This window comes from Eumetopias jubatus, unplaced genomic scaffold, assembly GCF_037043125.1.
Source record: "Eumetopias jubatus isolate StellerSeaLion01/CBP00866 unplaced genomic scaffold, mEumJub1_p1.0 scaffold_1, whole genome shotgun sequence".
NCBI classification, from domain to species: Eukaryota; Metazoa; Chordata; class Mammalia; order Carnivora; family Otariidae; genus Eumetopias; species Eumetopias jubatus.
This window is the reverse complement of record NW_028274807.1, coordinates 145,521,111-145,535,639: the sequence shown is the minus strand read 5'-3', so window position 1 is coordinate 145,535,639 and position 14,529 is coordinate 145,521,111. Positions and strand designations below refer to the sequence as shown.

The window sequence follows — 14,529 nt, the reverse complement described above, 5'->3', positions numbered from 1 at the left end:
CCTACCAGCAAAGCTGAGTGCTCCAGCTCCAGCTCCAGCGGCCAGTCAAGGCCGCCTTCCGTGGGTCGCCCCACCCTAGTAGCCTTGTTTGGCTTACATTCCCCTCCCCCGCTCTCCCCCCTGCAGGCCCTGGGCTGTGGGCAAACATTGTCCAGCCCACACGCAGCTAGCAAACAGAATAGGAATACTTAGTGCTCCCCGGCCTCTCAGCCTCGGCTTGTACTGCTCCTGCTGGAGGGCCCTCCTCCATCCCCCTTTCTCCAGCAAGGCCCACCTCAGGACCCCCTCCTCCAGCCCACCTCCTAGCTGCCTCACAGGGAGGGTGTGCTCTCTCTGTGAACTCTGAGGCCCTGGGGCTCTTTCTGAAGGCCCTGGCCCCCTCCTTCCTTCAGTGTGGCTACTCATCTCCCCTCCTGGGCTCCCCTGTGGACACAGACCCTGTCTTTGATTCCCTGTGTCACAGGGCTCAGAAAATCCTATTGCGCTCAACAAGTGACTGAGCAAGCAGCCTCCCATTAATGGCAGCCTAGTCAGGGACATGGCAACGCTCCATGTTCTGGATAAACCGGGAGCAGCTTAGCAGTGTCCCCTGGAGCCAGGAAAGGTCCTACAGAACAGCCCCTGCCAAGGGCAGAGCCCCTCTATTGCCTCCCCAGCAATGAGACAGGGTTACACAAGACTAGCCTTCACCCCACTAGGTTCACCCCCCTGGAGCCCTAGGGGCCTATCACTATAGACTGAGGGCTGAATTCTCCCCAAGTCAGGGATGAAGTGGCTTGACCCTGAGTTGTAGGCAAAGGGAGGTGGAGCTAGAAAAGGAGCACTGAACAGGGAGTCCTAAGGCTTGACTCCCTCTATTTCCAAGAACATCCCTGGGGAGGCCTCCTGGGTTGTTCTTAAGACTCTGAGGCTACTTATCCTCTGGCATGGGCTCCATGCCCCTCCCCAGTAGCCCACAGGGTCAGACTGCCTTCCTTTCGTGAAGCCGCCATTCCCATTTCCTGGGTTCCAGGCCCTACTCACTGGCCGAGTAGAGTGGAATTGGGAACAAGCTGCCATTCCCAACAGTCACTTTGACTTTGTAGATTTGGAGTTCCACAAAGGGAAGACTTCTCACAATATGAAATGTCCCCCCACCCCCAACAGGGCTCTCTTGGGCAGGAGTGAGCCCCCTGGCCCTGGGGTAAGTAAGGGGCTGGATGTCTCCCCAGTGAGGATGCTGTAAAGGATGCAGCTGGGCTGACAATGGGAGGCCAGCTGGACCAGGCCTTCCCTGCTCGTCCTGAAATTCTAGGGTTCCAGGGCCCTCCGGCCCTTCCTGTTCTCCCTCTCTGGGGACTGAATCAGGGTTAGACCTTCACTGGCCTCCAGTGGGGCATTCCTGGCCTCAGGCCACAGACTTGGTTACTGTTCCCTGATGACCACGCTGAGGATGCTGCACTGGTGGGCTTGGCACAGCAATGGGGTGGACCCTGGATGGAGGCGCCTACACTCCCATAGAGGACAGGAGGCCCAGGCCCACAGACTCCCCAGCACAGATGAGAATTCATACCAAGGCTCTGTCTCCCATCTGAGCCCTCGACGCTTTGGCTCCCGCATCGGTGGTCACCTTGGCTGGTAGCCTGGCCAGGGCCGCCTGCAGCTGAAAAGCAAACCTTGCACTTAATATTGGATTCTGCTTGGCAACTGTGGTACCTGAGTGCGGTGCTCATGCCGCCGCAGGGTGTGGTTACTGATCTCGCTGGTTCACCTTCCAGCTCACTTTAGGACCATTAACAAAAGAACTCTCCCCTACAAACTGCTCTGCGGTGAGAGAGGGTTTGATCGATTGTCTGCCCCACTCCCCAGTCACACACTAGGATTAACTAACAGCTTCATACATAATACTGTAGCCGTGGTCTGTATCCTGGAGCTCTGTCCACAATCTGGGAGGTGTAGCGTAAAGGGATAATGGACTTCATGTGGTAGATAAGAAGACAGGGTCAGAGATGCTAAGAAACCTGCCACATGGGCTCATGGCAGGGAGCCAAACCTAGTGCTTCATACAGACAGCCAACTGCCCCTTTAAAGCTTTCCTGATTGTTCACACAAAGACCAGACCGTGTCTGACAAGGCCGAGGTGGCCTGCCCTCCCACCTCTCTGACCTCATCTTCCTCTACTCTTGGCCACCTGGGTTTCCTCTAAGACCTTCTTCCCCACTCAGGACCCTTGGCTGGGCCTGCTGGGCCCTCTGCATGGGGGCCCGTCCCCCACCTTTCCCAGCGTGGCCCCTTCCCACCCTCCAGGGACCCACTGTGAGCGCCCCCTCCTCTAAGAGGCCCTGGGTGCTAGGTCTGCCCCTGAGGAGGGCAAGGCCCATGCCTATTTTGCTCCCCCCACAGGGCCTGGCACAGAGCTTGAGGTGGTTCTCAAACCAGCTGTTATAGAATAAAGAAGTTCTAATTCAATGGCCAGCATAACATCTGGGGAGGACAGCAGACGGCAGCAGAATTGAAATAGCAATGCAGCACCATCACGTGCCGTGTGAGTCTAGAAAGCCCCCTACCCTCTTCAAGCTCCAGCTTCTTCAGCCATATAAGGGAGCTCCATAGGTTCTCTCTAGCACGTGGATTCCATCTCAGCTCCGAAGGGACCATGAACTGCTCGGGCTGTGTCGTTGCAAGACTGGGGGTCTGTGACTAGCTGTGGGAGGGCAGGGGGGCAGCAGAAAGAGGAAGATGGGCAAAAGTGAGACCAGCTGCTGGAGTGCTCCTGGCTCTAGCTTCACACTAGCAAGGATCCCTGTTAATTTAGGTAACAAACGTTTATCTAGTGCTTGCTATATGCCAGGCACAGGTCGAAACGTTTTACACTGTTACGTCTCTTAATGGTCAGAAAAACCTTAGGGTGAGTACTGTTATTACTGCTATATGTCAGATGGAGGAAACTGAGGCACAGTGTGTTTATAACCTACTAGAAGTCACAAAGGAGGTGAGTGATGGAGCTGAGATTCACACCCAGGTCAGGCTCCGGATCTGTGTCCTAACCACTCTGACGGCTGCCTCCCTGTGCGCTGTGTCCCCCTTGCTTCCTGACACACTTTCCCCCCTCTCAGGAAATGACAAAGACTGAGGAACTCTTTGCAAACACTGACCCACAAGCCCTTCAGAAGGACCCAAAGCATCTAAGTGTGACTCCCTCTCTGGAGGAGTGGCCCAGGGTCCTGGGAGTCCCCTCTAGAGGCAGTAATGACCAAGGCCCCTCACTTCCCGCTCCAGCTCCTGCACGCGATTGCTCAGCTGCTTCACTCTGCTTTTCGCGCCCTCTGACTCTGCTGTCAGCACCCGGTTCTTTTTGGACAGCTCGACGATTTTGGTGGCAATCACATCCCCGGTCACACCGGCTGTGCCTACGATGAAGAAAAACAGCGAGGTCAGGGAAACACACAGGCCCACACATCAAACTCATGCCACACTACCAACGGCCCTGGGGTTTTAAAAGCTAGAACCCTCATGAAAGGGCAGAGGCTCAGGGGAGTGACTACATACCTGGGAACCCTGAAACCCAACTCCAATGAGTAGAAATGCAGCCACTCAGCAAAGTGTAAATTTTACTTCTATGGGATATAAGTTTATTGCCCCAATTCTTCATGTCCTCCTCAGTGACAGGGTTACACATCCACACCCTAGGCTCTATGACTCTGCCGTGCCCTCCAGCCAATAGGTGCCCTCTCAACCCCTCTATGCCTGCCTGACTCTGGCTCAGCCAATGACTTGTTTGGTCAATGGGTTGTTAGCAGATAAGGCACAGGTAGAGGCTTGAAAAGCACTTGGGCAGTTAACTCCCCCTCTTTTCACTCGTGCCAACTCCACAAGGACACAGCCAGGCCAGCTGGCTGGTCCCAGGAAGAGGAAGAGACACGTGGAACAAGGCTAAACTGCCCTAGCCAGGCCTGGCCTAGATCTGCCGAGCCCCAATTAACCCCAGATGTTTGATGCTTCTTGCTGAATGCTGCTGACATTATGTGCTGGTTTCTTACACAGAGTTTTGTGGTGACATCTAGTCAGTACAAACGCATGCATCCATCTGTAAATATTTGTTAGGCTTCACCAAGTATTGGGCACTCTCCGTACTAGGGATTTAATGGTGAATAAAAAAGACTTACGGAGTTTACGTTGTAGCTGGTGAGACAGATAACAAAAAAGCAAATAAATATGTATTCCAATGATCGGGAGGACTACATGCTATGAAATAAAGTGAAGTTGAGCAAGAGGGTGAGAGGGATGGGTGATGCAATTTTAGATGGAGTGGTCAGGAAAGGCCTGTCTGAGGAAGTCCATGTGAACAGAGACCTGGATGAATGAAGTGAGGGGTCAAGTCATCAAGAAGAGTGTTCTCAACTAGGAAGAGTATTCTAAGAAGAGGACACGGCAAGTGCAAAGGTCCAGAGGCAGGCATATGTTTGGAGTATCTGAGGACCATATGGCGGCGGGCAGAGTAGCTGGAACACAGTGAGCAAGGGCAGGAGGCTGAGGAAGAGGTAGCTGGAAGGGTGTGAATGTGGGAGGTTGAATGGTATGGGGCCGTGCCGATGGCTGGCAATGGGAGCTAGCCCCGCTTGGCTACTGACTGACTGGGTGGCGTTAGAACCCCTGGCCCAGCTGTGCAACAGCAGATCCAGTCAGAGGGTCTGGAGGTTCTCTGAATGCTTCTGACACTCCAGCAATGGGTAACTGGCAGAGACACCTCCCTAGGCCTGCTTTTTAATACAACCATCATGAGCCTCAGAACAGCCTGAGTGTGACAACTGGTGAAGGTAAACAAGGATGCCTGATGGTTTTCAGAGTGACTCAGCCCGGCCTTGCTGCTGCTGGCCTGGCCGGGCACTGAGTAGGGCAATGAGGGCAGCCGCCCGTGGCCACCTCCTGGCTGCTGAAGAGGCCGGGGACGCTTCAAGAGAAAGGGCTCAGAACATGGGGAGGGAAGCCCGACCTAGAAGTACACAGGGCCCAGCAGCGAGTTTTCTGGGTTATGTTTTCCTTCCAGGACTCAAAAATCCCAGAACTAGACATCATGAAGAGGTCCAAGAGAGGCTCTCTCTAGTCTATTTTTTTTAAAGATTTTTTTAAATTTATTTCAGAGAGAGAGAGAGAGAGCACAAGCTGGGGAGACAGGCAGAAGGAGAGGAAGAAGCAGACCCCCCGCTGAGCAGAGAGCCAGACGTGGGGCTCGAATCCAGGACCCTGAGATCATGACCCAAGCCGAAGGCAGATGCTTCACTGACTAAGCCACCCAGGTGCCCCTAGGCCCTCTCTAGTCTAAAGGGCAGGAAGGGGGACTCAGAGAAAACAAGAAAAAAATTTTTTTTTTTTTTTTTTTGCTTTCCCAAGCCCTACTCTTGAAGCTGTAACCCCATGGTAAGGGGGCAGCAGTGGATGGACAACCACAAAAATGCTAAATATGTGGGTAAATATAATAGACTATTTTTGTCTCCTTAGGCTCTTTATGTGTAATGATTGAGAGCAAATATTATAACATTGTCTGTTGGGATTTTCAATATATAATGATATAACACATATAAAAGCTGCACTGTACGGGGGAGGGCAAAGGGACCAGTAGGGTGGTAGTTCCTTCATTCCGCTTGAAGTGGTAAAATGCTAATTCTAAGTAGACTGTGAAAAGTTATGTATTTTGTGATCACCTGAGCAATCACTAAAAACTCATACAAAGAAATAGAGTTTAAAAACAAAAACAAAAACAAAAACAGAATTAAAGCAATCACTAAAAATCCAGCCAAAGGAAAACCAGTCCATTAGCTGTCAGCAGCCCATCACTTGTGGCCTGGTCTAAAAACATGCACCAGGCCCGTCAGACTTTTCTCTTCCAAACTTGATGTTGGAAATCAGAAATGGGGACTGCACAGCGAGGACTGGGCTCAAGAGGTCTTGAGGAAGAGTTAGGCAATCAGATGAGGCCATGAGCAGGCTGGCAGAGATGACAAAGAGAGAGCATGGGACAGGCTGGGCGAGAGGGAGGGGCCCCCGTGTCCCCAGTCTCCGGGGGTGAGGAAGCATCCCCTGCTTCCCCCCTGTAGCTCATCGGCTTCTATACAGCCCTGCTGAAGGGCAAGCTGCCCCTCCACATCTGAACCCGAGCCAGGCTGGGTGTGTTTCTATGTCTCCCGAGTCCTTCTCCTCAGTGTGTGGTTTTCGTTTTAGACAGAAAAGGCCCAAAGAATAGAGAGAGACACAATAGGCTACCAAGGACCTTTAGGATACCAAGTTCCCTTTGCTTTTTCATTCAGTTTTGGTGCTTTGCATGCACCGAACCTTAAAGAGACTGGCTCTCAAAGGCAGGGAGGGACGCTCTGGCAGATGCCGGCTGTGGCCCACTATTATTTGTGATCAGTTACACCAATTTTCTGCTTCAGTCAGCTACCTGGGAATTGTTCAATGGGTATATGTGGAACAGGACAGTCAGGGCCAACGTCCCCACCAGATCTTCAGGGCCAAGGTCTAGCTCATAACCACAGAGCCAATGTCCAGCCCACACCCACAGAGCTAAGGTCATCTCCAGGCCCATAGGCCAACGTCCCTACCAACAGAGCCAAAGTCCAGTCCAGACCTCAAGGGCCAAGCCCCATTCTAGATCCTACTGGGTCCTAGGAAATCCCCTTAGAACAGCTACCTTCCCTGTCCCATCCACTTCTCTGGAGTGCTGGGGAGTAAATACCTACTTTCACTGGGGGTTTTTCACATCCATAATATAATGTCTGAGCCTGAGCAGCAAGATCAAATGGACCCTGCTGGCCCACGACATGCAGCTAGCATCCATGGAGAACCCCTGTCGTGAGTCCTATCTGGGCCACAAACACTGCCCAGAGGCCTGCAGACTGTCCCTGCGGTTCATGTGCTCCCATTTCCTGGTATGCTGGCCTCCTTGGCTGGCTCTCTTCCTCCACCCGCTCCTTCATTTCCAGGACTCATCTGGACAAGACTGACCACAGCTGGCCCTTGGCACTCTCTCTCGAGCACCTGCCCTCTGGAACCTGCTGTTTGCCCTGCCCAGGGGGCTCCACAGCAGCTGGGCCAGCTACCGGGACTTCCAGGCAGGGACTGTTGCAGCCACGCTGGAGCTACCTGTGAAGGCAAATCTGTCCTCTTCTATTTTCTTTTTGAGATGTTTGATTTCAAAGTCCCTTTCCTTCAGCAGCTTGTACAATCGCCCATTTTCATCCACCGTCTCCCTGAGCTGCTCTCGAAGGTGTGCAATCTCATCTTCAAGCATCCTGTAAGGGCAAAGGCAGAGTTACAGGGACCGATGATGGGCGGGAGTCAGGTCTCCCCCACCCAGGTGTGTTGTATCTGGTCGGACACTAGGTGGTGGTAAGGACTGGTCCGTACGAAATACAAAAATGCCAATGAGCAGATTTTAACACACTGTTCTCAAAACTGAGTGCACACACACACACACACACACACATACACACACACACACGAAAGGAGAGAAAAGGTTTGAATAACATTGTTTACTGTGGACTTAAAGGAGCGCTATATAACCGACCACCCCTCTCCAAGAATTCATACTCCATCAAGCATCCACGGAACGTGGATAAAAATGTATTATATTATAGGCCACAAAGGCAATCTTGGCAAATTCCACATGGTGGAAATCATTCAGGCCATTTTCTTTAATGGCAATTGACTAAAATTAGGAATCAATAGTAAAAAGGTGGCAAAAATTCAAATAAAAAACCCCAAAACCCATTGTCTAAATGGGTCTAAAAAAACAAAAACCACTCTCCTAAATTATATATGGGTTGAGAAGAAATTGTAATGTGTATTATGAAGCATTTAGAACAGAATGACTGCAGCGGCAATATACATCAAAGCTTGTGACATGCACCTAAAGTGATACTCAGAAGGACATTGATAGTCAGAACTGCATATATGTATATATACACACATATTAGAAGACCAAATAGGAATTGCCTAAGTCTTAAGGCTAGGCCTCTAGTTTTCAGGTAACCCTGACAGAAAATCAGAGCAGGTTGTTGGTTTTGTTTATTATAAGTTGTCTTGCCGGACTCTCTTCAGCACTTTAAAACATGAGAAACATGTGACTGATGGGCCTGTGATCACTTCTACTGTGAGGCACGGAATGGGCTCCCTAGGGACAGGTGTGCGGGGAAGCAAGAAAGTTACAGAAGTTAGAGGGAACAGTAATTATTATGTAACAGCTGATATTGTCATTATCATTGTTATTATTATCATTATTATTATTATTATTAAGTAGGCTCCATACTCATCATGGAGCCCAATGCAGGGCTTGAACTCACAACCCCGAAATCAAGACCTGAGCCGAAATCAAGAGTTGGACATTTAACCAACTGAGCTACCCAGGCACCCCTGATATTATCATTAGTGTTGTTATTCTACCAATGGCTCAAGTCTCCACCAATTCCAGTTTCTCTGATTTGGGGAAAGATCATTGGGAAATAGGTCTGGGGTTAACTTAGAGCTAATATTTAGGAGCCATAGGAACTTTTTCAATTATTGAGCAAACTGTATGTTTTTCCCAGTTAGCATTTTTTAGTAGAACGTTTTGAAAATTGAGAAACCATAAAAAGTAGAACCTGAAAATGGAGAAGATAGATTCTGGGCCAAACCAGAAGCAAAGACACAACTCAACAACAATTGTGGTTTATTTTTTTTCCTTTCTTTTCTTCTTTTTTTTTTATTAGCGGAGAATTTTGTATCAACATAGCCTTCTGCTTCTAATAGCAAGTATAAATCAACATGCATCTGTGATGTTGTTGAATTTAGAACAAAATGAGAAGATTCTGGACTCCTTTCAACCTCTTCACCATGGAAGAACCAAGGAACCCAACAAGAGCTTCTTTACACAGGTGTGTTTATGGGTTGTTATGTGTCAGGAAAGGGAAACTGGCATAGGAGAATGATCCCAGATGAGAATTTGGAGCAATGATCATTTATGAACTATCAGAGTTAGCCAACCAGCTCCTCAGAAACCCAAACACAATTTTCATGAAAGAGAGACTGAATAAGAAAATTCAAGTGAATAAACTACACCCTGATGAGCTTCAAATTTTCCACTTGACTTTAAATTATTTTTAAATACTGTTTATACCAATATATCCATAGGAGCACAGATCTATCAGACCCAAGTCTGACAACCTGTGTCAAAACTTCTGTGGCTCAACTTGTAAACACACATCTAGTCAACCTGATTGCCCACTGGTCTGTGATCAGTTCATCCCCTCCCTCCTTACCTCCCTCCAGTGCTCCTGGGAGAGTTCAAACTTGCATTTACCTCTGCTCAAAGCTGTTTTTCAAGTTTTGATCCCCAGGTTGGAGAAGACTGAGGCCATCGGAAATCTCCAAGGGCTCTTTTTGGTCATCGACATTGATTTCGAGGCTCAGTTCCTTTTCCTTCTGTTTCTCCATCTGCTTCTGTAACCTTTTGTGCTGCATCTCCTGCATGGCCTTGAACTGGAGACGTAAGGTGTCCTGTGCACCTTCATCTGCTGCCATCTTGCCCTAGGAGTAGGAAAAGAAGCAAACCCCACCAAGTGCACATTTCCCGAGAGTACTCAGCACACTATCAGCTCTGTCTACAGCCTCCAAGTGGGGAGGACCCAGCTTAGCCTTGTGGTGTCCATATAGAAGCTCAGAAGACCCACCCTCACCTCAAATCCCCTAAAAGCCAAAGCTGAGCTGAGCATCCTCCCCAGCCCTGAATGTGCCACCAGACTGCAAAGGCATCAGAATACTCCCCAGAGCTGAGACTCAACACTGCCCTCCTTCCTGTCTCTAAAAACAGTGGCTCTCAACTCTGGCTGGATATTAGACTCCCCTAGGAGCCCCTAAAATATAACAAAGCTTGGGCACAACATCCTTGGACCAATTAAATCTCAATTTCTGGGAGTGGGGTCCAGACATCATTACTTTTTAAAAATTAAGTATAATTTAGACATGGTAAAGTACATAAATCCTGAGTGTACAGCTCAATGAATCTTAACATAAGTAGACATCCCTGTGGTGACCACCCGGATCAAAGTATAGGGTACTTCCTGTCCTCCAGCAGGGCTATCTTGTGCCCTCTTCAGGCAGGTGTCCCCCCTCCCCCAAGTAACCACTATTCTGACCTCTGCCATTAAAGATGAGTTTTGTTTTCTTTTTAATCAGCTCTATTGAAGTATAATTAATTGACACTAAAATATGCCATTTTATGTGTGAAAACTAGTCTTGACAAATACATATATTTGTGTAAACCACCACCACCATCGCTGTAGAACATTTCTTTCACACCAAAAAAGTTCCTCTGTGCCCCTCTGCAGTCAGTCTCCCTGCCAGTCCCAATCCCAGGCAAACTCCGGTCTGCTTTTGGTCACTTATGGTTTTGCCTTTTCTAGAATTTCATATAATTGGAATCATATGGGAGGTACTCTGTGGTTTGTTTTCGTTTTGTTTTGCTGTGTGTGTGTGTGTGTGTGTGTGTGTGTGTGTGTGTGTGTGTGTGTGCGCGCGCGCGCGCTTAGTACTACCTTCTAGAGATTCATCCGTGTTGTTGCATGCATCATTAGTTCATTCCTATTTATGGTTGGGTAGTACCCCATTGTGTAGATATATCACAGTTTGCTCACACACTCACCTGTTATTGGACACCTGAACTGTTTCCGTTGTCAGCATTTATGAATAAAGCTGTTATGAACATTCATATATAAGAAAGTCTTTGTGTGAACATATTTTTTTTTTTATTTCCCTTGGGTAATACATAGAAGTGGAAATGCCAGGTTAGGTGGTAAATTTATGTTAACTTTATAAGAAACTGCTAACTTGTTTGCTAGAGTGACTATAACATTTTCTATTCCCACCAGCAGTGTATGAGAGTTCCAGTTGCTCCACATCCTTGCCAGCATTTAGTATGGTCAGTCTCAATTTTAGTCTTTCTAGTGGGTATGTAGTAGTATCTCAGTGTGCTTTCAATTTGCATTTCCCTGATGTCAAATTATATTGAGCATCTTTTCATGGGCTTACTGGCCATTTGCATATCTTCTTTTGTGATGTGTCTATTTATATTTTTTTGCCCAGTTTTAAATTGTATTATGTGCTTACATTCTGGGTGGTTTTGTTTACTTTTGAACTCCAGATAAACAGAATAACAGAGCACGAACACTGGAATTTTTAAATGGTCCCCACACGATTTTAAAGTGTAGCAAGTGTTAAGCACCCCTGCCTTAAACCAAACCGAAGTCACATCATCCACCCACCAACCAACTAGCCATAAATCTTGTTGATTCTCTATAAATGTCTTCACATCTGCCCCCATATTTCCGGCACCACTGATACCGCTCTCACTATCATGCTCATGGCAACCTCAGGGCCTTTGCACTGTGGTTCTCTCTCCCTGGAATGTTCTCCCAACCCCTCCCCCAGCCAACGTCGACTTTACTCACTTCTCTCAAATGTCACCTTATCAGAGAGGCCTCTGCACTCTTCTCTTGTAGAAAGCTTTCTTACTCTCACTGCCCACACTCCTCATTCTGTGGTATCTTCCTCCACAGTACTTGGCTTCACCTGACGCACTGTATGTTTGTTGATTGCTTCTCTCCCTGTCTGCCAGCCCAACAATGGCAGGCACTGTGTGATGTTCATTGTTGGGCCCTCAGTGCCTAGAATGGGGCCTGGTGTGTAGCAGGCATGAAATGAGTATTTGGTGAACTAATGATGGATGGTTCTGTTCCCAGGACTGCTCAGCAGGTCCCTACTGCCCTGGCTGTCCTCTCCTTCTTCCCACCTTACTTATAGTCCAGCCTGCATTGGCCAAGGGACTACTTTCTTTAAAACACAACTCTGAGCCTGACATGCCCAGCACCAAAGAGCCTCACTAGATGCCCTTTAGCCACAAAACCAAGTCCAGTGGCATTAAAGGCTTTGGGGGATTAAGCCTCTGTTTCTCCTTCCAGTCTATTGTCCTCTCTAGTGTCCCCTTGCTCCTCTATCTCTACATCTCCCCCTCCTCTGACTTAAACCTTGCTGGTTCCCCCAGGCCCGGCATAAGTAGCACATCCTTTCCTGACCCTCTAGGAAGAACATCCTCCCTGCATCTACATCTCTCCACTGTACTTATCTCCACCTTGTCCACAGGGGTGGTCCCAGAGCCCATACCGAGGGCTTCTTAAACCTGTCTCAGTATCGAATCTCTAGGGATACAATCTACAAGTACTGATGTCCAGGCCCCAGCCCTGGAGGATTCAATCTAATAAGTATGGAGTGGAGACCAGGCATGGGGCTGTGTCAGCGTTGCCCAGGTGGCTGGGGTGTGCTGAGGCCTGAGCCTGCAGTCTGACCTTGAGCCTGTTGCAGTAAAAGAGGCACTGGTGTTACCTTGGAATTCCTTACCAGGTAGCTCGGCCCATAAGAGGAACTATGCAGTAAAGAATTAACTCATCACGTCTGGGTTGTCCACACCCTGCCTATTCCAAAGAAAGGTCTGACCCTTGACCGGCTCCTAGGAGGTAACCTCTAAGTCTTTGGTATATCCTGCCTGGCAACAATGCCTTTCTTTACCTGGGGGACTTGGGCCACTCCAGATGGTCTATGCTAACTAACAATGTGATTTTATGATAGGGGCCTTGGGTCACGCCATGTATCAGCTTGACCTCTAAAGGGGTGGGAGATTGAATGACTAAGGTCAGCCATTCAGGAAGTCAGCCATGCCTGTGTGACTGACCTGCAGTAAAAACCCTGGTCCCCAAGGCTTGGGTGAGCTTCCCTGGCTGCCAATGTTCATGCATCTTGCTGGGAGAAGCAAGCGCTGTTCCTGAGGCTCCACTGGGAGAGGACAACTGGAACCTTGTGCCTCGTGTCTCCTAGACTCTGCCCAATATGCCTTTCTCCTTTGTTGATTTTAATCTGTAGCCTTTTGTCATAACTGTATAACAGCTTTTCTGAGTTCTGCGAGTGCTTCTATCAAATCGTGGAAACTGAGGCTAGTCTTGGGGACCCTCAAACTACAGGAACCTCTGGACACCTGTGCTGAATGTGTGGCAGCCGTAGATAAGTCTCCCCTCAGACTTTATTAAACAAGCAAAAGGGTTTTTATTGGGGGTCAGTCACATAGGCATGGCTGACTGCTGGCGTGGTTGACCTTAGTCATTCAATTTCCCAACCCGTCTTTTGGGACACCCAGGGATATAATGTAACTTAACAACTGGACTCAATGTTATAAACAGGCAAATCAGACTTTTTCTGTAAAGGGCCAGATAGTAAACATTTTAGGCTTTGTGGGCCATATAGTTTCTGTTGTAAATACTGTGCTCTGCTGTTGTAGCAGAAAGTAGCACTAGATAAGCCAGAAATGAGTGGGTGTGGCTGTGTTCCAATAAAACTTTATTGCAAAAACAGGCAGTGGGCTGGATTTGGACTTTGGGGCCTTAGCTTGCCAACCCAATTTAGGGGAATTTCCCCTGAAAAAGTGTCTAGAGATTGAAGAAAACCTTATTGAGCCTATTATTTGAAAATGTAACTAAAGAATTTAAAAATAAGTTTATCCTGTGATTTCCTATTTCTGTAGATTGTAAGAAGGGACAATCATATACTTCATTTTCCAAATTGGGTCACCTTGGAGAGTGAAAGGGAGCGCTATTAATAATCATTCTGGGTCAACAGCAACTTGGGAGGCCGTGCCTAGCATATAAAGCAGCAGTTCCCACCCCTGCTGCGTACTGGAACCACCTGGGGAGCTTTAAAGATACTGGTGCATGGGTCCCACACTCAGGGATTCTGATGTCACTGGTCAGGGCGCAGCCTGGGTGTTGGACATGCTGGTCTGGGCTACTGTACAAGTAGCCTGGCCCAAGCTGAGATAGCACCAAGGGTTCAGGGTGAACTTGGCTCTGTGTGAGTCTAGAGTGTTTCTAGACCTCTTTGGGTCTCAGTCCCTCTTCAGTGAGCAGGGGATGATGACAGGGAGGCCATAGATATGCTGTGAGGGGCAAATGCAAAGCAAGGGGGGTATGTGTGTGTGTATCAAGATACTTTGTCAGCTATGCATTGGTAGGAACAAAATATTATTTTTTCTCCCTTCCTGGTGGTCTCTCCTGGGAATTTCCTTCCTCCTCCTCTTGCCCCACACCCAGATGCTTCCTGTCCCTCACAGTGATGCTTGTGACCCATCAGCAGAAAGCCTTCCTTGGCTGCTGGGCCTGCAGTGACCCAGCCCCATGACATGGCAGCCTCTAGCCTCCACAGCCACTCCTTCACATCACAAGGTCACTTCTTCTGCACCTTATCTCCTGCCTGCTCACCCCAGTATCCTCCTAGTGCCTCCCCATCTCTCTGGCTGCCTGCTTCCCATCTTAGCTCCCAGGTCTTGTCTTGGTACCTCTAATCTATACCACATATGACCATTTGGGACCTTTCTAAAACCAGATCTAAGTGGCTCCTACCTCTCCAAGACCCTGTCAGGACTCATGGAGGTCACTCTGGCTGGCCCAAAGGTGGCGTTCATCCCACATTTTTAGT

At 48.7% G+C, this 14,529-nt stretch overlaps 1 protein-coding gene across 1 annotated transcript in view; it reads right to left on the bottom strand.

Moving 5' to 3' along the window:
* Positions 1-9,534, bottom strand: part of CCDC13 (coiled-coil domain containing 13) — a 38,471-nt gene extending 28,937 nt beyond the window's left edge. Inside the window, exons 1-4 of the mRNA XM_028107030.2 lie at positions 9,314-9,534; positions 7,120-7,268; positions 3,247-3,389; positions 1,553-1,642 (exon numbers count right to left, since the gene is read on the bottom strand). Of these exons, the coding sequence (XP_027962831.2) occupies positions 1,553-1,642; positions 3,247-3,389; positions 7,120-7,268; positions 9,314-9,534 (603 nt within the window). The remainder of the gene's footprint in view (positions 1-1,552; positions 1,643-3,246; positions 3,390-7,119; positions 7,269-9,313) is intronic.
* Positions 9,535-14,529: the final 4,995 nt, after the last annotated feature.